This window comes from Salmo salar, chromosome 10, assembly GCF_965601325.2.
Source record: "Salmo salar chromosome 10, fSalSal1, whole genome shotgun sequence".
In the NCBI taxonomy this organism is placed as follows: Eukaryota; Metazoa; Chordata; class Actinopteri; order Salmoniformes; family Salmonidae; genus Salmo; species Salmo salar.
In genome coordinates, this window is record NC_138300.1 from 123,812,463 (window position 1) to 123,836,560 (window position 24,098).

General features: G+C 42.2%; 2 protein-coding genes across 3 annotated transcripts in view; one reads left to right on the plus strand and one right to left on the minus strand.

The window, feature by feature from the left end:
* LOC106593086 (voltage-gated potassium channel KCNC1) overlaps window positions 1-14,955 on the plus strand; it is an 85,436-nt gene extending 70,481 nt beyond the window's left edge. For both annotated transcript variants that reach the window (XM_045688662.2, XM_045688663.2), the window contains one exon: window positions 14,310-14,955. In XM_045688662.2, the coding sequence (XP_045544618.1) occupies window positions 14,310-14,443 (134 nt within the window). In that variant the 3' untranslated portion in view covers window positions 14,444-14,955. The remainder of the gene's footprint in view (window positions 1-14,309) is intronic.
* A 3,916-nt stretch (window positions 14,956-18,871) lies between these two features.
* sergef (secretion regulating guanine nucleotide exchange factor) overlaps window positions 18,872-24,098 on the minus strand; it is a 41,901-nt gene continuing 36,674 nt past the window's right edge. Inside the window, exon 9 of the mRNA XM_045688686.2 lies at window positions 18,872-22,163. Coding sequence (XP_045544642.1) covers window positions 21,955-22,163 — 209 coding nt within the window. The 3' untranslated portion in view covers window positions 18,872-21,954. The remainder of the gene's footprint in view (window positions 22,164-24,098) is intronic.

Consider the following 24,098-nt stretch of genomic DNA (forward strand, 5'->3'; position numbering starts at 1 on the left):
CATATTCTCCAATATACTGTAGCAGACTGCCAACATATTCTCCAATATACTGTAGCAGACTGCCAACATATTCTCCAATATACTGTAGCAGACTGTCACATATTCATCAATATACTGTAGCAGACTGCCAACATATTCTCCAATATACTGTAGCAGACTGCCAACATATTCAACCATTATACTGTAGCAGACTGCCAACATATTCTCCAATATACTGTAGCAGACTGTCAACATATTCATCAATATACTGTAGCAGACTGCCAACATATTCTCCAATATACTGTAGCAGACTGCCAACATATTATCCAATATACTGTAGCAGACTGCCAACATATTCAACCAATATACTGTAGCAGACTGCCAAAATATTCTCCAATATACTGTAGCAGACTGCCAACATATTCTCCAATATACTGTAGCAGACTGCCAACATATTCTCCAATATACTGTAGCAGACTGTCAACATATTCATCAATATACTGTAGCAGACTGCCAACATATTCTCCAATATACTGTAGCAGACTGCCAACATATTATCCAATATACTGTAGCAGACTGCCAACATATTCAACCAATATACTGTAGCAGACTGCCAAAATATTCTCCAATATACTGTAGCAGACTGCCAACATATTCTCCAATATACTGTAGCAGACTGCCAACATATTCTCCAATATACTGTAGCAGACTGCCAACATATTCTCCAATATACTGTAGCAGACTGCCAACATATTCTCCAATATACTGTAGCAGACTGCCAACATATTCTCCAATATACTGTAGCAGACTGCCAACATATTCTCCAATATACTGTAGCAGACTGCCAACATATTCTCCAATATACTGTAGCAGACTGCCAACATATTCTCCAATATACTGTAGCAGACTGCAAACATATTCTCCTCTATACTGTAGCAGACTGCAAACGTATTCTCCAATATACTGTAGCAGACTGCAAACGTATTCTCCAATATACTGTAGCAGACTGCCAACGTATTCAACCAATATACTGTAGCAGACTGCCAACATATTCAACCAATATACTGTAGCAGACTGCCAACATATTCTCCAATATACTGTAGCAGAATGCCAACATATTCTCCAATATACTGTAGCAGAATGCCAACATATTCTCCAATATACTGTAGCAGACTGCCAACATATTCTCCAATATACTGTAGCAGACTGCCAACATATTCTCCAATATACTGTAGCAGACTGCCAACATATTCTCCAATATACTGTATCAGACTGCAAAGATATTCTCCAATATACTGTAGAAGACTGCCAACATATTCTCCAATATACTATAGCAGACAGCCAACATATTCTCCAATATACTGTAGCAGACTGCCAACATATTAAACCAATATACTGTAGCAGACTGCCAACATATTCTCCAATATACTGTAGCAGACTGCCAACATATTCTCCAATATACTGTAGCAGACTGCCAACATATTCAACCAATATACTGTAGCAGACTGCCAACATATTCTCCAATATACTGTAGCAGACTGCCAACATATTCTCCAATATACTGTAGCAGACTGCCAACATATTCTCCAATATACTGTAGCAGACTGCCAACATATTCTCCAATATACTGTAGCAGACTGCCAACATATTCTCCAATATACTGTAGCAGACTGCCAACATATTCTCCAATATACTGTAGCAGACTGCAAACATATTCAACCAATATACTGTAGCAGACTGCCAACATATTCTCCAATATACTGTAGCAGACTGCCAACATATTCTCCAATATACTGTAGCAGACTGCCAACATATTCTCCAATATACTGTAGCAGACTGCCAACATATTCTCCAATATACTGTAGCAGACTGCCAACATATTCTCCAATATACTGTAGCAGACTGCCAACCTATTCATCAATATACTGTAGCAGACTGCCAACATATTCTCCAATATACTGTAGCAGACTGTCACATATTCATCAATATACTGTAGCAGACTGCCAACATATTCTCCAATATACTGTAGCAGACTGCCAACATATTCAACCAATATACTGTAGCAGACTGCCAACATATTCTCCAATATACTGTAGCAGACTGTCAACATATTCATCAATATACTGTAGCAGACTGCCAACATATTCTCCAATATACTGTAGCAGACTGCCAACATATTATCCAATATACTGTAGCAGACTGCCAACATATTCAACCAATATACTGTAGCAGACTGCCAACATATTCTCCAATATACTGTAGCAGACTGCCAACATATTCTCCAATATACTGTAGCAGACTGCCAACATATTCTCCAATATACTGTAGCAGACTGCCAACATATTCTCCAATATACTGTAGCAGACTGCCAACATATTCTCCAATATACTGTAGCAGACTGCCAACATATTCTCCAATATACTGTAGCAGACTGCCAACATATTCTCCAATATACTGTAGCAGACTGCCAACATATTCAACCAATATACTGTAGCAGACTGCCAACATATTCTCCAATATACTGTAGCAGACTGCCAACATATTCTCCAATATACTGTAGCAGACTGCCAACATATTCTCCAATATACTGTAGCAGACTGCCAACATATTCTCCACTATACTGTAGCAGACTGCCAACATATTCAACCAATATACTATAGCAGACTGCCAACATATTCTCCAATATACTGTAGCAGACTGCCAACATATTCTCCACTATACTGTAGCAGACTGCCAACATATTAAACCAATATACTGTAGCAGACTGCCAACATATTCTCCAATATACTGTAGCAGACTGCCAACATATTCTCCAATATACTGTAGCAGACTGCCAACATATTCTCCAATATACTGCAGCAGACTGCCAACATATTCTCCAATATACTGTAGCAGACTGCCAACATATTCTCCAATATACTGTAGCAGACTGCCAACATATTCAACCAATATACTGTAGCAGACTGCCAACATATTCTCCAATATACTGTAACAGACTGCCAACATATTCTCCAATATACTGTAGCAGACTGCCAACATATTCTCCAATATACTGTAGCAGACTGCCAACATATTCAACCAATATACTGTAGCAGACTGCCAACATATTCTCCAATATACTGTAACAGACTGCCAACATATTCTCCAATATACTGTAGCAGACTGCCAACATATTCTACTATACTACTGATACACTCAATGCATACTACTGATGCACTCAATGCATACTACTGATGCACTCAATGCATACTACTGATGCACTCAATGCATACTACTGATGCACTCAATGCATACTACTGATGCACTCAATGCATACTACTGATGCACTCAATGCATACTACTGATACACTCAATGCATACTACTGATGCACTCAATGCATACTACTGATGCACTCAATGCATACTACTGATGCACTCAATGCATACTACTGATGCACTCAATGCATACTACTGATACACTCATTGCATACTACTGATACACTCAATGCATGGAAAATACCACTGTTGTTGACCTCACTGACTGACTGAAGTCTGTTGACATTTGTGTTTGGAGAAAACAAACAACAAGACAGCAACAGGTTGTAAGAAATACACAGACAGACAAGGCTGACCTGGGTCCATCACAGAGACAGACAAGGCTGACCTGGGTCCATCATAAAGACAGACAAGGCTGACCTGGGTCCATCATAGAGACAGACAAGGCTGACATGGGTCCATCACAGAGACAGACAAGGCTGACCTGGGTCCATCACAGAGACAGACAAGGCTGACCTGGGTCCATCACAGAGACAGACAAGGCTGACCTGGGTCCATCAGAGACAGACAAGGCTGATATGGGTCCATCACAGAGACAGACAAGGCTGACCTGGGTCCATCACAGAGACAGACAAGGCTGACATGGGTCCATCACAGAGACAGACAAGGCTGACCTGGGTCCATCACAGAGACAGACAAGGCTTATATGGGTCCATCACAGAGACAGACAAGGCTGACCTGGGTCCATCACAGAGACAGACAAGGCTGATATGGGTCCATCACAGAGACAGACAAGGCTGACCTGGGTCCATCACAGAGACAGACAAGGCTGATATGGGTCCATCACAGAGACAGACAAGGCTGACCTGGGTCCATCACAGAGACAGACAAGGCTGATATGGGTCCATCACAGAGACAGACAAGGCTGACCTGGGTCCATCATAAAGACAGACAAGGCTGACCTGGGTCCATCATAGAGACAGACAAGGCTGACCTGGGTCCATCACAGAGACAGACAAGGCTGACCTGGGTCCATCACAGAGACAGACAAGGCTGACCTGGGTCCATCATAGAGACAGACAAGGCTGACACTTTATAGGTAATAGGGTGCCATTTTGGGACGCAGACCAGTTGTTGAGTATTTCCCGTGAAGTATTTATTTATTGCAAAGTTGAGAAGTTCTAAATTATGAGACTTGACAAAGACTTTGTAAACTCTGAGAGTGGCAGTTCAGATCCCCCCGAAAAAATTTGGAATGAATAGAGATCTAGAATGCTGAGGATTCTAGAACGAGAAAATGGTGACGATTCTTTTTGATACTAGTGGTGATATTTTGTTGTCAACAGAAACTAAACTGTGGTTTCATTTGCATGTGTTGTATGAGATATTATGTTCAACGAGAGAGAAGCTAACTATCACATGTAAGAAAAACATTGTTTTCTTTCAAAAGCTTCTTCTAACTTTTTTTTAAAAATTATGCACACTTGAAATCAGCTTATTCTATAGCAAGAGACTCTTAGCAGAAACGTTTTTATGTAGCTGACAGTTTTTTCACTTTCCCAAATTCAGATATTGTTTACTTACTGTATGGTTTTAGTCAGGGGTTGGAACCAAAATTATTGCCCAATTGTTTCGTTCTGAACTAGCTTGTGTGCGAACAACAGCACAATATTTAAAACAAAAAATCGTCTTAAGGCCTTTTGCAGACTGTATGTCGGATTCAGTCTTTTGCGATCATCACGTCACATTGTGCGATGTTACCAAAAATTAAAATCTTGATATCAACCTGGCCAGATGGTACGATTTGCTTCAGTTCTATCGTCACTATTCTGCGATCGACTTGAGAGGCTACGTCGGCCGACGTAGGCTACGTCAACTGCAGCGGTGTGTGTTCGATCTGCCCTGATGACAGCAGCCAGCAATGCAAGCCTATCTCTATCCTTATGAGAGAGTGAAGTGAAGTGAGTTTGGAAAAACTGAAAATAGTTTTCACATACAAACTTCATATGTCCGCACTCAGAATCAAATAGGCTTCCCTGAAATAACGTGGTCGGTCTGGTAGATTTTTTTGGGGTGGGGGGGCAGGGGATTGGTGATTATGTGCATTTATCAAAATCCTATCGGGTAACCTAATTTCAGATGTCATGTAAACAAGATTATTAGGGAAATCGTTCTTCTGGCAAAGGATGTAAACGTTTTAATTCTGTGCATACACAGTTCCGGCCGTGTTCCAATTGGTCAGTCACCGGGATCGGCTCGTAAACACCAGCATGATAAAGGCTAAAACCAATCTGACACTGCCAGAACTTTGTCGGAGCCTACGACCGCAAGTAGTGGTACTGAGTCAGCAGACCCAGACCCTGTCTCACTGAACCAGGAGCCAAGACATAGTGGTACTGAACCAGCAGCCCTAGACCCTGTCTCACTGAACCAGCCAAGACGTAGTGGTACTGAACCAGCAGACCTAGACCCTGTCTCACTGAACGAGGAGCCAAGACATAGTGGTACTGAACCAGCAGACCTAGACCCTGTCTCACTGAACCAGCCAAGACGTAGTGGTACTGAACCAGCAGACCTAGACCCTGTCTCACTGAACCAGCCAAGACGTCCGACAATTGTTTACGACCTAGGAATTTGCCCAAGACGTAAACATTTTGTCTGACATGGCAAAATCATGGCATAAGACGGCTAAAATTGTATAGTCTGTGGTGGGGTTTACCTTTTTATAGTTAATAAATCCAATGTGAAACGTGGATTATTGTATTCTTAACTAGCATTGAAAAAGTGAATCCATTCTTCTCTAATGAAAAATCTCTCTCCCTAATTTCTGAATTAGGCCCGCAACGTCAGTAAACTACAGTAGCCTATGCTTCGGAGGGGGAGGGGCTACAGTAACCTATGCTTCGGAGGGGGAGGGGCTACAGTAACCTATGGTTCGGAGGGGGAGGGGCTACAGTAACCTATGCTTCGGAGGGGGAGGGGCTACAGTAACCTATGCTTCAGAGGGGGAGGGGCTACAGTAACCTATGCTTCAGAGGGGGAGGGGCTACAGTAACCTATGCTTCAGAGGGGGAGGGGCTACAGTAGCCTACGATTCCGATTCGGAGGGGCAGGGGCAAGTAGCCTAGACACACAAAGATCTTCAACTGGCAGGAAGACGCTGGAATAAGTTTCAAAGTGTGAGGGCTTTGCATAGGCTCTTTATTGTTACGTTTTTTATGGGACTGTAAAAAAATTCCTGGAATGTTAAAAAGAAACGTTATTGACCAGTTCCCAAGCTGTTCGGGAACAGTATAGATCGATTTAGTTCCCCGAACCGGTTCCAACCCCTGGTTATAGGAAATACATTTTATTCAGGGACCTCCTTTCAAAAGAGTAACGCTTCACTAAGTACACCAAACTTAACTTAATTAATATACCAAATTTTAAATGAAAAAAATAAATAAATAACATGTACTACTGAGATAATATGAGCTGTTTGCATTTTGTTTAACAATACATAAGGATACACACCGATGCAGAGTTGATATAACAATATATTGTTTATATCTGTATCTGTAGGAATGTGTTGTTTTTTCACAGCTCCAATACTTATTTGTAAGTCAAGAAGATACTTTAGTAAGCCTTTGGTTGACCTATTTATCAGTAACATTAATCCTTATAAAATATATATATATATAGCAAGTCAAATAAAATATATCCTGTTTTATTTGGGCAAAGTTTTTCGTTTTCTTTTGTCTGATCATGTCTCTGCTATGGTGGTGGTGCTGCTTGATTTAAACTGTTAAACCCTTGTGAAAATGACATGTCAAAAAGAGATACAGGTGAACTATATGCTTGTATGTAAATGCCATTTCAGTAAAGAAAAATTCTAAGGTTTCAGTACAGAACAGTACGGGGTTTGGGGGATTATTGGGGAAAAGCAAAATGCATGTATTTTACATTATGCACAAATTAAAGTATTCAAATACAAGATGTAAATTAAAAAAGTTCTTGCATGAAATAAATTTTGTATACAACAGTATTTTAGACTCTGTTTTTATTTAACAGGCAAAACATGCATTCATGTTTTATATTTTATCTCTAGCATAAAGCTTTTTAAATATTTTCTACAGTACTTCTTTGCGGGGTCAAAGAATGCTTCCATGAGTTGGGACTATGGGAGCATGACAACTACTGACTGAACCTCTGTACATGCAACTTGTACAACAAAAGCATGATCTGGGCATGAATATTAACATTCTTAAGAATACAAACATTGTCTTTGCCTTGGCTATAAGCATGGGAAATACATGGTAAAACAGCCACCTTTACCATGATGAGAAACTAACAGAGCACATTTTCTTTATCGTCATTCCACCACCTGCCCCCCTGCATTGTTCTGTAGAGGTAGCCTAGGCTAGCCTAGCCAACTGCTCTCTGCACTGTTCTGTAGAGGTAGCCTAGCCCCCGCTGCAATGTTCTAGTAGAGGTAGCTTAGCCTAGCCACCTGCCCCTTGTACTGTTCTGTAGAGTTAGCCTAGCCTAGCCTAGCCACCTGCCCAATTGCACTGTTCTGTAGAGGTAGCCTAGCCCCCGCTGCACTGTTCTGTAGAGGTAGCCTAGCCCCCGCTGCACTGTTGTGTAGAGGTAGCCTAGCCCCCGCTGCACTGTTCTAGTAGAGGTAGCCTAACCTAGCCACCTGCCCCCTGTACTGTTCTGTAGAGTTAGCCTAGCCTAGCCACCTGTCCCCCTGCACCCCTTCTGTAGAGGTAGCCTAGCCACCTGCTCCCCTGTACTGTTCTAGTAGAGGTAGCCTAGCCACCTGCCCCCTGTACTGTTCTGTAGAGTTAGCCTAGCCTAGCCTAGCCTAGCCACCTGTCCCCCTGCACCCCTTCTGTAGAGGTAGCCTAGCCACCTGCTCCCCTGTACTGTTCTAGTAGAGGTAGCCTAGCAACCTGCCCCACTGCACCCCTTCTGTAGAGCAGGGATCATCAAGATAATTCAGACACTTTTTGGGGGAACGAATGGTCAAGATGCCGGAATAAAATTACTATTAACTTCTAGACTGAAAATTAACCGCAAACTGTAATGTCATCGTTACATTTGTATATGACACATATCTGTTATGCATGGAGAAAATTAAAATCACTTGGAGCTGATTTGCTAAAGTTTTTAATGTTTTACAGAAATTAAATAAATATGAATAAAATAAAATCACCAGCGGCCCGTGAGTTGGGGAACCCTACTGCAGAGGTAGCCTAGCATAGCCACCTGGCCCCTGCACTATGCTAGTAGAGGTAGCCTAGCATAGCCACCTGGCCCCTGCACTACGCTAGTAGAGGTAGCCTAGCATAGCCACCTGGCCCCTGCACTATGCTAGTAGAGGTAGCCTAGCATAGCCACCTGCCATTACACTGTTATAGTAGAGGTATTCTAGCCTCCTACACTGTTATAGTAGAGGTATTCTAGCCTCCTACACTGTTATAGTAGAGGTATTCTAGCCCCCTACACTGTTATAGTAGAGGTATTCTAGCCTCCTATACTGTTATAGTAGAGGTATTCTAGCCCCCTACACTGTTATAGTAGAGGTATTCTAGCCTCCTACACTGTTATAGTAGAGGTATTCTAGCCCCCTACACTGTTATAGTAGAGGTATTCTAGCCCCCTACACTGTTATAGTAGAGGTATTCTAGCCTCCTACACTGTTATAGTAGAGGTATTCTGGCCTAGCCTCCTACACTGTTATAGTAGAGGTATTCTAGCCTCCTACACTGTTATAGTAGAGGTATTCTGGCCTAGCCCCCTACACTGTTATAGTAGAGGTATTCTGGCCCCCTACACTGTTATAGTAGAGGTATTCTAGCCCCCTACACTGTTATAGTAGAGGTATTCTAGCCTAGCCTCCTACACTGTTATAGTAGAGGTATTCTAGCCCCCTACACTGTTATAGTAGAGGTATTCTGGCCCCCTACACTGTTATAGTAGAGGTATTCTAGCCTCCTACACTGTTATAGTAGAGGTATTCTAGCCCCCTACACTGTTAGAGGTATTCTAGCCCCCTACACTGTTATAGTAGAGGTATTCTAGCCTCCTACACTGTTATAGTCGAGGTATTCTAGCCTCCTACACTGTTATAGTAGAGGTATTCTAGCCTAGCCCCCTACACTGTTATAGTAGAGGTATTCTAGCCTCCTACACTGTTATAGTAGAGGTATTCTGGCCTAGCCTCCTACACTGTTATAGTAGAGGTATTCTAGCCTCCTACACTGTTATAGTAGAGGTATTCTAGCCCCCTACACTGTTATAGTAGAGGTATTCTAGCCCCCTACACTGTTCTAGTAGAGGTATTCTAGCCTAGCCTCCTACACTGTTATAGTAGAGGTATTCTGGCCTAGCCTCCTACACTGTTATAGTAGAGGTATTCTAGCCCCCTACACTGTTCTAGTAGAGGTATTCTAGCCTAGCCTCCTACACTGTTATAGTAGAGGTATTCTAGCCTCCTACACTGTTATAGTAGAGGTATTCTAGCCCCCTACACTGTTATAGTAGAGGTATTCTAGCCCCCTACACTGTTATAGTAGAGGTATTCTAGCCTCCTACACTGTTATAGTAGAGGTATTCTAGCCTCCTACACTGTTATAGTAGAGGTATTCTAGCCTAGCCTCCTACACTGTTATAGTAGAGGTATTCTAGCCTCCTACACTGTTATAGTAGAGGTATTCTAGCCCCCTACACTGTTATAGTAGAGGTATTCTAGCCTCCTACACTGTTATAGTAGAGGTATTCTAGCCTCCTACACTGTTATAGTAGAGGTATTCTAGCCCCCTACACTGTTCTAGTAGAGGTATTCTAGCCTCCTACACTGTTATAGTAGAGGTATTCTAGCCCCCTACACTGTTATAGTAGAGGAATTCTAGCCTCCTACACTGTTATAGTAGAGGTATTCTAGCCCCCTACACTGTTATAGTAGAGGTATTCTAGCCCCCTACACTGTTATAGTAGAGGTATTCTAGCCTCCTACACTGTTATAGTAGAGGTATTCTAGCCCCCTACACTGTTATAGTAGAGGTATTCTAGCCCCCTACACTGTTATAGTAGAGGTATTCTAGCCTCCTACACTGTTATAGTAGAGGTATTCTAGCCTCCTACACTGTTATAGTAGAGGTATTCTGGCCTAGCCCCCTACACTGTTATAGTAGAGGTATTCTAGCCTCCTACACTGTTATAGTAGAGGTATTCTAGCCCCCTACACTGTTATAGTAGAGGTATTCTGGCCCCCTACACTGTTATAGTAGAGGTATTCTACCTCCCTACACTGTTATAGTAGAGGTATTCTAGCCCCCTACACTGTTAGAGGTATTCTAGCCCCCTACACTGTTATAGTAGAGGTATTCTAGCCTCCTACACTGTTATAGTAGAGGTATTCTAGCCTCCTACACTGTTATAGTAGAGGTATTCTAGCCTCCTACACTGTTATAGTAGAGGTATTCTAGCCTCCTACACTGTTATAGTAGAGGTATTCTAGCCCCCTACACTGTTATAGTAGAGGTATTCTAGCCCCCTACACTGTTATAGTAGAGGTATTCTAGCCTAGCCCCCTACACTGTTATAGTAGAGATATTCTAGCCCCCTACACTGTTATAGTAGAGGTATTCTGGCCTAGCCCCCTACACTGTTATAGTAGAGGTATTCTAGCCTCCTACACTGTTATAGTAGAGGTATTCTAGCCTCCTACACTGTTATAGTAGAGGTATTCTAGCCTAGCCTCCTACATTGTTATAGTAGAGGTATTCTAGCCTCCTACACTGTTATAGTAGAGGAATTCTAGCCTAGCCCCCTACACTGTTATAGTAGAGGTATTCTGGCCCCCTACACTGTTATAGTAGAGGTATTCTGGCCTAGCCCCCTACACTGTTATAGTAGAGGTATTCTAGCCTCCTACACTGTTATAGTAGAGGTATTCTAGCCTCCTACACTGTTATAGTAGAGGTATTCTAGCCTCCTACACTGTTATAGTAGAGGAATTCTAGCCTCCTACACTGTTATAGTAGAGGTATTCTAGCCTAGCCCCCTACACTGTTATAGTAGAGGTATTCTAGCCTCCTACACTGTTATAGTAGAGGTATTCTAGCCCCCTACACTGTTATAGTAGAGGTATTCTAGCCTCCTACACTGTTATAGTAGAGGTATTCTAGCCTCCTACACTGTTATAGTAGAGGTATTCTAGCCCCCTACACTGTTATAGTAGAGGTATTCTAGCCTCCTACACTGTTATAGTAGAGGTATTCTAGCCTCCTACACTGTTATAGTAGAGGTATTCTAGCCCCCTACACTGTTATAGTAGAGGTATTCTAGCCCCCTACACTGTTATAGTAGAGGAATTCTAGCCTCCTACACTGTTATAGTAGAGGTATTCTAGCCTAGCCCCCTACACTGTTATAGTAGAGGTATTCTAGCCCCCTACACTGTTATAGTAGAGGTATTCTAGCCCCCTACACTGTTATAGTAGAGGTATTCTAGCCCCCTACACTGTTATAGTAGAGGAATTCTAGCCTCCTACACTGTTATAGTAGAGGTATTCTAGCCTAGCCCCCTACACTGTTATAGTAGAGGTATTCTAGCCTCCTACACTGTTATAGTAGAGGTATTCTAGCCCCCTACACTGTTATAGTAGAGGAATTCTAGCCTCCTACACTGTTATAGTAGAGGTATTCTAGCCCCCTACACTGTTATAGTAGAGGAATTCTAGCCTCCTACACTGTTATAGTAGAGGTATTCTAGCCTAGCCCCCTACACTGTTATAGTAGAGGTATTCTAGCCTCCTACACTGTTATAGTAGAGGTATTCTAGCCCCCTACACTGTTATAGTAGAGGTATTCTAGCCCCCTACACTGTTATAGTAGAGGAATTCTAGCCTCCTACACTGTTATAGTAGAGGTATTCTAGCCTAGCCCCCTACACTGTTATAGTAGAGGTATTCTAGCCTCCTACACTGTTATAGTAGAGGTATTCTAGCCCCCTACACTGTTATAGTAGAGGTATTCTAGCCTCCTACACTGTTATAGTAGAGGTATTCTAGCCTCCTACACTGTTATAGTAGAGGTATTCTGGCCTCCTACACTGTTATAGTCGAGGTATTCTAGCCTCCTATACTGTTATAGTAGAGGTATTCTAGCCTCCTACACTGTTATAGTAGAGGTATTCTAGCCCCCTACACTGTTATAGTAGAGGTATTCTAGCCTCCTACACTGTTATAGTAGAGGTATTCTAGCCCCCTACACTGTTATAGTAGAGGAATTCTAGCCTCCTACACTGTTATAGTAGAGGTATTCTAGCCTCCTACACTGTTATAGTAGAGGTATTCTAGCCTCCTACACTGTTATAGTAGAGGTATTCTAGCCCCCTACACTGTTATAGTAGAGGTATTCTAGCCCCCTACACTGTTATAGTAGAGGTATTCTAGCCCCCTACACTGTTATAGTAGAGGTATTCTAGCCCCCTACACTGTTATAGTAGAGGAATTCTAGCCTCCTACACTGTTATAGTAGAGGTATTCTAGCCTAGCCCCCTACACTGTTATAGTAGAGGTATTCTAGCCTCCTACACTGTTATAGTAGAGGTATTCTAGCCCCCTACACTGTTATAGTAGAGGTATTCTAGCCCCCTACACTGTTATAGTAGAGGAATTCTAGCCTCCTACACTGTTATAGTAGAGGTATTCTAGCCTAGCCCCCTACACTGTTATAGTAGAGGTATTCTAGCCTCCTACACTGTTATAGTAGAGGTATTCTAGCCCCCTACACTGTTATAGTAGAGGTATTCTAGCCTCCTACACTGTTATAGTAGAGGTATTCTAGCCTCCTACACTGTTATAGTAGAGGTATTCTGGCCTCCTACACTGTTATAGTCGAGGTATTCTAGCCTCCTATACTGTTATAGTAGAGGTATTCTAGCCTCCTACACTGTTATAGTAGAGGTATTCTAGCCCCCTACACTGTTATAGTAGAGGTATTCTAGCCTCCTACACTGTTATAGTAGAGGTATTCTAGCCCCCTACACTGTTATAGTAGAGGAATTCTAGCCTCCTACACTGTTATAGTAGAGGTATTCTAGCCTCCTACACTGTTATAGTAGAGGTATTCTAGCCTCCTACACTGTTATAGTAGAGGTATTCTAGCCCCCTACACTGTTATAGTAGAGGTATTCTAGCCCCCTACACTGTTATAGTAGAGGTATTCTAGCCCCCTACACTGTTATAGTAGAGGTATTCTAGCCTCCTACACTGTTATAGTAGAGGTATTCTAGCCTCCTACACTGTTATAGTAGAGGTATTCTAGCCCCCTACACTGTTATAGTAGAGGTATTCTAGCCCCCTATACTGTTATAGTAGAGGTATTCTAGCCTCCTACACTGTTATAGTAGAGGTATTCTAGCCCCCTACACTGTTATAGTAGAGGTATTCTAGCCCCCTACACTGTTAGAGGTATTCTAGCCCCCTACACTGTTATAGTAGAGGTATTCTAGCCCCCTACACTGTTATAGTAGAGGTATTCTAGCCTCCTACACTGTTATAGTAGAGGTATTCTAGCCCCCTACACTGTTATAGTAGAGGTATTCTAGCCTCCTACACTGTTATAGTAGAGGTATTCTAGCCTCCTACACTGTTATAGTAGAGGTATTCTAGCCTCCTACACTGTTATAGTAGAGGTATTCTAGCCCCCTACACTGTTATAGTAGAGGTATTCTGGCCTCCTACACTGTTATAGTAGAGGTATTCTAGCCTCCTACACTGTTATAGTAGAGGTATTCTAGCCTCCTACACTGTTATAGTAGAGGTATTCTAGCCTCCTACACTGTTATAGTAGAGGTATTCTGGCCTAGCCTCCTACACTGTTATAGTAGAGGTATTCTAGCCTCCTACACTGTTATAGTAGAGGTATTCTAGCCTCCTACACTGTTATAGTAGAGGTATTCTAGCCTCCTACACTGTTATAGTAGAGGTATTCTAGCCTCCTATCCATCGTCAGCATCATCCTCATACATCATTTGTTGTAATAATTGTCTGTGTTGTTTTGTTTTTGATATGTTTGTAGAGACCGACCAGCGACAGCCTCGGAGCAGACCAGCAGCATCAGACTCAGTTTGTGTAATGAACCGTGGTGTTCCCACCACCATATGTCTATCCCATAATAAGACCCCATCACCGCAACACCAGCCACCCACCTGATAATACATTAGCCTCGTTTGTTGTGTGTAAAATTAGTTTTAAATAATTGGGTGTTAAGGTGGCAGCCTGTACCTCACAGACTAAATGGCATCCTAATCCTATTTAATACCCACACTGATCAGAAATTAGTGCACTACATAGGGAATAGGGTGGCATTGGGCTCTGATCTAAAGTAGTGCACTATATATATGGAATAGGGTGCCATAGGGCTCTGGTCTAAATTAGTGTACTATATATATGGAATAGGGTGCCATAGGGCTCTGGTCTAAAGTAGTGCACTACATAGGGAATAGGGTGTCATAGGGCTCTGGTCTAAAGTAGTGCACTATATAGGGAATAGGGTGCCATAGGGTTCTGGTCTAAAGTAGTGCACTATATAGGGAATAGGGTGCCATAGGGCTCAGGTCTAAAGTAGTGCACTATATAGGGAATAGGGTGCCATAGGGCTCTGGTCTAAATTAGTGCACTACATAGGGAATAGGGTGGTATAGGGCTCTGGTCTAAAGTAGTGCACTACATAGGGAATAGGGTGCCATAGGGCTCTGGTCTAAAGTAGTGCACTACATAGGGAATAGGGTGCCATAGGGCTCTGGTCTAAATTAGTGCACTACATAGGGAATAGGGTGCCATAGGGCTCTGGTCTAAAGTAGTGCACTACATAGGGAATAGGGTGTCATAGGGCTCTGGTCTAAAGTAGTGCACTATATAGGGAATAGGGTGCCATAGGGCTCTGGTCTAAAGTAGCGCACTACATAGGGAATAGGGTGCCATAGGGCTCAGGTCTAAAGTAGTGCACTATATAGGGAATAGGGTGCCATAGGGCTCTGGTCTAAATTAGTGCACTACATAGGGAATAGGGTGCCATAGGGCTCTGGTCTAAAGTAGTGCACTACATAGGGAATAGGGTGCCATTTGGTTTAACTCAGCATAGGGAGTGTTGTTGTCGGGCCTCATGTAGGTCAGTATCTGTGACTGGTTATTGTGCTGTAACGTTCTGTAATGTTCTGTGCCTATTGTTGGTGTGTATGTGCCTAGTGCCTGTATATAAACTTGTGTGTGCAAAAACTCTGTACTAGTACTCCTAAATGTTTATTTTGAGTGATTATAAAATATTTGTGTGCTGCTTCTGTTTTAAAATAATAATAATAATAATAAACTGTTACCCAGATACATTCTATCACCCCCCTTCCCCAACAGATTATCTCTATTCCTACGTTTCTATCACCCCCCTTCCCCAACAGATTATCTCTATTCCTACGTTTCTATCACCCTCCTTCCCCAACAGATTATCTCTATTCCTACTGTTCTATCACCCCTCTTCCCCAACAGATTATCACCTCCCTTCCCCAACAGATTATCACCCCCTTCCCCAACAGATTATCACCCCCCTTCCCCAACAGATTATCTCTATTCCTACGTTTCTATCACCCTCCTTCCCCAACAGATTATCTCTATTCCTACTGTTCTATCACCCCTCTTCCCCAACAGATTATCACCTCCCTTCCCCAACAGATTATCACCCCCTTCCCCAACAGATTATCACCCTCCTTCCCCAACAGATTATCACCCCCCCTTCCCCAACAGATTATCACCCTCCTTCCCCAACAGATTATCACCTCCCTTCCCCAACAGATTATCTCTATTCCTACTGTTCTACCACCCTCCTTCCCCAACAGATTATCATCCCCCTTCCCCAACAGATTATCTCTATTCCTACTGTTCTATCACCCTCCTTCCCCAACAGATTATCACCCCCCTTCCCCAACAGATTATCACCCTCCTTCCCCAACAGATTATCACCCCCCCTTCCCCAACAGATTATCACCCCCTTCCCCAACAGATTATCACCCTCCTTCCCCAACAGATTATCTCTATTCCTACTGTTCTATCACCCTCCTTCCCCAACAGATTATCTCTATTCCTACTGTTCTATCACCCTCCTTCCCCAACAGATTATCACCCCCCTTCCCCAACAGATTATCACCTGCCTTCCCCAACAGATTATCACCCTCCTTCCCCAACAGATTATCACCTGCCTTCCCCAACAGATTATCACCCGCCTTCCCCAACAGATTATCTCTATTCCTACTGTTCTATCACCCTCCTTCCCCAACAGATTATCACCCCCTTCCCCAACAGATTATCTCTATTCCTACTGTTCTATCATCCCCCTTCCCCAACAGATTATCACCCCCCTTCCCCAACAGATTATCACTTATGTCAGCCAGACGAAACCGAGTTAACAGCAAGTTTTTACATAGTAAAGTTGCACTGTCATTGTCACATAATAATAATTATAATAATAATTATAAGCCTTTTGCACTGTTTGCACCTGTGAAAATAAAAATTCCTTTCATTATACTTTCTGAGACAAAGTTAGGATTTAAATACTGTTTGTCCACATAGGAGCCCAAACACAATAACAATATAAGCAATATAATAATTTCTAAAACACACCACTCTCACTTCTTTGCTGTTGATCACTAAAGCCAAGGCATTATAACAACCAGATCTGCTGTTACAAAGCGGTCAGATAAAAACCTACAACCGTGTTGGTTAAGCAAATTCCACTTCCTGATAGAAATGTCACACATTTAGCCTATCAAGTATCAACACACGATTACAGTTGAACAACAATGTGTATATTTTTCCTATTCAATGGCATGGCTGTAGGTTGAAAATACCAATTAGCAACAGTAGGCCTATATTTTCAACCAACATTTTGGTTTTTAACTATGTGAGGGCACTTTTAATAGGTGAACCAACCTACCGTTAATAAATCATAGCCAGAACATTGTCACTTCATCATAGCGGAAAAGGACCTCTAGTTTACGGAACCATCCCAGGGGGAATTTGTTTTAACCAACATGAAAGACTAGTCAGTGTAGTCGTTCAGCTGTCAGTCATACCAATGATCAGTAGTAGTACAACATCTGAAAGCTTAGGCAGGCAAGGCAGTATAACAAACCCCAAAAATGCATAGCTATTGAAAAGGTGGATATCATTCAAAAAGTTGAAAATATAAAGAGTACAAAACATTAGGAACACCTTCCTAATATTCTCCCTCAGAACAGCCTTAATTCATCAGGGCATGGGACTCTACAAGGTGTTAAAAGCGTTCCACAGGGATGCTGGGTCCATGTTGACTCCAGTGATTCCCACAGTTGTGTCAAGTTGGCTGGATGTCCTTTGTGTGGTGGACCATTCTTTATACACATGGGAAACTGATGAGGATGAAAAACCCAGCAGCGTTGCAGTTCTTGACACAAACCGGTGCGCCTGGCACCTACTACCAAACCTCGCTCAAAGGCACTTAAATCTTTTAACATGCCCCTTCATCCTCTGAATGGCACACACACACATAATCCATGTCTCAAGTCTTAAAAATACTTCTATAACCCGTCTCCTCCCCTTCATCTACACTGATTTGAAGTGTATTTAACAGGTGACATCAATAAGGGATCATAGCTTTCACCTGGTCAGTCTATGTCATGGAAAGAGCAGGTGTTCTTAATGTTTTGTCGAAGCAGTGTAAGTACTAGTAATTGGTTGTAAAAGCATAATTTGGTATCCCTTTTAGCCTGCAGGTATTATGTTTTATTACTTGTTATAAACATGTATAAATCTTTATAATGTCTTATTATAAGGCTTATAATATGTTATGTTTCTGTATGTATAACATGCACAACCCACTTTAAATGGCTCTAAATGACTGTTATTTGGCCACAATGAGAGGATACTGAGACAACGCTGTATGAAGTCTTATAATGCATTATACCTGCAGGCTTTAAGTCAAGGGTTATTCACCAGTTTACATCATTTGTAAAAATTAAATACGGTAGTTACTGTTATCCAGTGGTTATTAAGGGACCAACATGTTTATGAAACCACTACAAAAACACACTGCCTACTGACTGACAGCTTACTGAGATGTCGATGTGCTTCCTGACAGAACACAGCTGGACCAATGGCTGCCAATGGAACTACCTGAGCACAATGGGAGGAAACTATGGTGTCCAACATGGAACAAACAACAGGGTCATGTTCATTAGGCAGCAAAACGGAAGTAAACGGACTGAAACAAGGAGGGACTTCTTGAAATTATCCAATAAGTAACACATATTTTTTTTTCTTCATAGCAAAATATTTTGAAACGTTTTCCGTTCCATCCCCTAATGAATACGACCCAGCAGTAATCCTTTATAACAATCATTAACCCAACAAACAGGAAAGTATTGTGGTCCGTTTTGTGAAACTTGAACAGTGTGTCTAGTTATTTGCAGGGTGTTCGTTCCCTTCAGTGATCGTTTCAACTGGTTTGTTGTTTAGGGATTTCTGTGTATTTTTTTCTGAAAAGTTCTGAACAGTTCAGAGTCAGATTGTACATTTAAATAGTGAAAAAAAATAAACATTTTAAAACACATACGATTATTTTTCAATGAGTGTTGATTTATTTTTTGAAGAAAGTCAAAGATAGTAGTAATTCATTGGTTTATCTTCATTTTATGTAATCTTTTTATAACCATTTTTTATCATCACAAACATATTTCAGTGACATCAATGTTTTCAGGCTGCCTCCCAATCCCATATCATCATTTCTTTGCATAGATAAACATACACAATGATATTGTAATATATCCTGCAAACTGTACGATCGCTTATCAGACAGACAGACAGACAGACAGACAGACAGACAGACAGACAGACAGACAGACAGACAGACAGACAGACAGACAGACAGACAGACAGACAGACAGACAGACAGACAGACAGACAGACAGACAGACAGACAGACAGACAGACAGACAGACAGACAGACAGACAATGAGAGATGTCAGGGGCCATTCAAATTGGAAACATTTAAACAAGACAGGATTTGACAAAATACCTGCAGTATTTCAATGTAGACACAATCCCCATAACATACAGTGAAGACATTTAACGGTCGTCCAGTCCTTATATCACCTCCTATACATGGTCTTAAAACTTCAGTAATTATGACAAATATTACCCATATAACCTCATCGGCCTGCTACACATATAGCATTCTACAGGGCCAGCGGATAAAATATAAATATTTCACTGTATAACAACAGTATAGCCTGAAAATGTGTCCCAAATGGCACCCTACTCTCTATATAGTGCACTACTTTTGACCAGAGCCCTATTCCTTAAATAGTACACTCCTTTTGACCAGAGCCCTATGAGACATATGTGTCCTACAAAAGGGAATTTAGGGGTGCCATTTGGGACACAGACCCGGTATTACTGAGTGAGGGAGTCCAGGAGATTTGAGTGCCTTCTGTCAGTCAAGATCACTGCAATAAAAAGGGGGCCAGTGACAGAGATGGAACTATAGCACTGGCCTAGCATATACCTCAGTCCATCAATAGCCATGTTAATCAATGACAAGATACACTGACATGGCAAGAGGAGAGGGAAGGGCCAGGAGGGGGTGTGTATATATATATATATATATAGGGCCCTAGGGTCTATGTATCCTATCAATCAATCAGGAAGACAAACTGGGAAAGGAAGCAGTCAAAAGTTTGAACACACCTACTCACTACGTTATAGAATAATAGTAAAGACATCAAAACTATGAAATAACACAAACGGAATCATGTGGTGCAGTCGCAAAAAATCATCCATCGCTGTGATGAAACTGGCTCTCATGAGGACCGCCACAGGAAAGGAAGACCCAGAGTTTCCTCTGCTGCAGAGGACAAGTTCATTAGAGTTACCGGCCTCAGAAATTGCAGCCGAAATAAATGCTTCACAGAATTCAAGTAACAGACACATCTCAACATCAACTGTTCAGAGGAGACTACTTGAAATCAGGCCTTCATGGTCGAATTGCTGCAAAGAAACCACTACTAAAGGACAACAATAACAAAAAGAGACTTGCTTGGGCCAAGAAACACGGAAATCTGTCCTTTGGTCTGATGAGTCCAAATTTGATATTTTTGGTTCCAACCGCCTTGTCTTTGTGAGACACAGAGTTTGTGAACAGATGGTCTCTGCATGTGTAGTTCCCACCATGAAGCATGGAGGAGGAGGTGTGGTGGTGCTTTGCTGATGACACTGTCAGTGATTTATTTAGAATTCAAGGCACACTTAACCAGCATGGCTACCACAGCATTCTGTAGCGATACACCATCCCATCTGGTTTGCGCTTAGAGGGAATATCATTTGTTTTTCAACAGGACAATGACCCAAAACACACCTCCAGGCTGTGTAAGAGCTATTTGACCAAGAAGGAAAGTGATGGAGTGCTGCATCAGATGACCTGGCCACCACAATCACCCGACCTCAACTCAGTTGAGATGGTTTGGGATGAGTTGGACCGCAGAGTGAAGGAAAAGCAGCCAACAAGTGCTCAGCATATGTGGGAACTCCTTCAAGACTGTTGGAAAAGCATTCCTCATGAAGCTGATTGAGAAAATGCCGAGAGTGTGCAAAGCTGTCATCAAGGCAAAGGTTGGCTACTTTGAAGAATCTAAAATAATATATTTTGTTTAACACTTCTTTGGTTACTACATGATTCCATGTGTTATTTCATAGTTTTGATGCCTTCACAAATTATTCTACAATGTAGAAAATAATTTTTTTTAAATATAGAAAAACCCTTGAATGAGTAGGTGCGTCCAAACTTTTGACTGGTACTTTATGTCTTGGGACATAGGCATCATGTATAGACTTGTGTATCCATCTCCCTGACCCCCAATCATATCTGGACTGGGCTCGAGGAATGATGGCCTCTGTCCCTGATCATACATAAACTCACCCGTCTCTAACGCCAGAACAATATTTATTTTGACGTCTTCCAGTTGGAATACAGACCTGGGGCCGTAATGTATCAAGTGTGTGCTGTTCTAGGATCAGGTTCGTCTTTTAAAATGACTACAAGAATACGATTACATGGGACAGCAGGTTTAGGGTCAATTCCATTTTAATTCCAGTCAATTCAGGATGTGCACTGAAATTCCAATTCTCTTCAATGCTTTTCAGTTAGGAACATTTGGAAAATGGGGTTTACTTTCTGAATTGATTAGAATTTAAATAGAATTGATCCTAGTACAGCCCACCTACTCTGACAGGCTTTGTGAGTACACGCTCTTGGAACAAAAAGGGCAATGTGTCATAGATGGAAATAAAATATATTACGAAGACAGAATGTACCCGGTCATACTGAATTTACATGCGTCTTACTTTGGCCAACAACAAAGCAATCATAACAGGGTTTGGCTATTTTGCTCAGACAGACACACAACCACATACTTAACATCATTCAAAAAGTCCTCCTCCCAGATTTTCCCCTGAGGCTCATTCCACATAGACTGAGTGATCATGATTCATACCCTATCATGTTACTCTCACGCCCCACAGTGAGCTGGGTGTCCTCTGCCATAGAGATAAAACAATAGACATTGGCTTCAAATCAGCGGCACAAGCGGTCCACCATCTTACCCGGGAACAGTCCTTATAAGTTAGCTTCAAACATGCTAGTTTCAAACTAGCGTTGCTCGTTCTATCTCCATGTCCTCTGTAGACTTCTCTTCAGCTGTCCTCACAGCACACAGTGCCATAGAGTGGCCAGCGCCACAGCCAATCACAAGAGGCCTGAGGGCAGGAATGGGCTGTGGTTCGCTGACATCTGTCTCGGAACCGTCCCCACACATCCCATGTTCGTTCCACCCCCAGGAGAGCAGGCGACCCCCTGGAGAGGAGAGTAGAGGAAGCTGGTCAGCTAGAGATAACAGACAGGAGATTAATACCCTGATCCCAGATCTGTACATGTTTGGCATGACAATGACCATAGGAGTTGGCAAGACAGCACAAACTGATCTGGTGTGACCAGGCTAAGAGAAGACAACACATACTGATCTGGTGTGACCAGGCTAAGAGAAGACAACACAAACTGATCTGGTGTGACCAGGCTAAGAGAAGACAACACAAACTGATCTGGTGTGACCAGGCTAAAAGATCACCAACAAGAATTGGTAAAAACAGTTGAGCACAAAAACATTTCCCAACTATTTTATGATACTGGTCAGATGGTTGGACCTGACATATACTGGTCAGATGGTCGGACCTGACATATACTGGTCAGATGGACCTGACATATACTGGTCAGATGGTTGGACCTGACATATACTGGTCAGATGGTTGGACCTGACATATACTGGTCAGATGGTTGGACCTGACATATACTGGTCAGATGGTTGGACCTGACATATACTGGTCAGATGGTTGGACCTGACATATACTGGTCAGATGGACCTGACATATACTGGTCAGATGGACCTGACATATACTGGTCAGATGGACCTGACATATACTGGTCAGATGGACCTGACATATACTGGTCAGATGGTTGGACCTGACATATACTGGTCAGATGGTTGGACCTGACATATACTGGTCAGATGGTTGGACCTGACATATACTGGTCAGATGGTTGGACCTGACATATACTGGTCAGATGGTTGGACCTGACATATACTGGTCAGATGGTTGGACCTGACATATACTGGTCAGATGGTTGGACCTGACATATACTGGTCAGATGGTTGGACCTGACATATACTGGTCAGATGGTTGGACCTGACATATACTGGTCAGATGGTTGGACCTGACATATACTGGTCAGATGGTTGGATCTGACATATACTGGTCAGATGGTTGGACCTGACATATACTGGTCAGATGGTTGGACCTGACATATACTGGTCAGATGGTTGGACCTGACATATACTGGTCAGATGGTTGGACCTGACATATACTGGTCAGATGGTTGGACCTGACATATACTGGTCAGATGGTTGGACCTGACATATACTGGTCAGATGGTTGGACCTGACATATACTGGTCAGATGGTTGGACCTGACATATACTGGTCAGTTGGACGGACCTGACATATACTGGTCAGATGGACCTGACATATACTGGTCAGATGGACCTGACATATACTGGTCAGATGGACCTGACATATACTGGTCAGATGGACCTGACATATACTGGTCAGATGGAGCTAACAGAGACTAGTTAGTTGGAGCTAACAGAGTTGGTTATACTAGTTGGTTATACATCACTTGTTGGTTATACGACCCTAACTAGTTGGTTATACGACCCTAACTAGTTGGTTATAGGACCCTAACTAGTTGGTTATAGGACCCTAACTAGTTGGTTATACGACCCTAACTAGTTGGTTATACAACACTAACTAATTGGTTATACGACACTAACTAGTTGGTTATACGACACTAACTAGTGATACATCACTAGTTTCTCAGATCTTTTCTATCAGATCAGTAGCTGTCCAGCATGCATGCACATTTTGGTTCTAGCTGCCAACACAAACACATCGATCTTGTATGACCAGGAAACGGGGATTACACATTTGCTCAACTAGAATAGGAAAAATGATTGGGTATGAAAGAACAAAATCCAACGACTTCACAGTAGTCTGTGTAGATTCAAATAGGCAAACACAGACACACACACACACACAGAGACACACACAGACACACACACACAACCCTTGGGGGCTCAACAAAAATATGTTTAACACACAGTGTCATTCAGCTCCAGACAGTCTCTCCACCTTGCCTCTTCTTCTGTGTTCCCTCTCCGACAGCTGGTAAAAGAGCT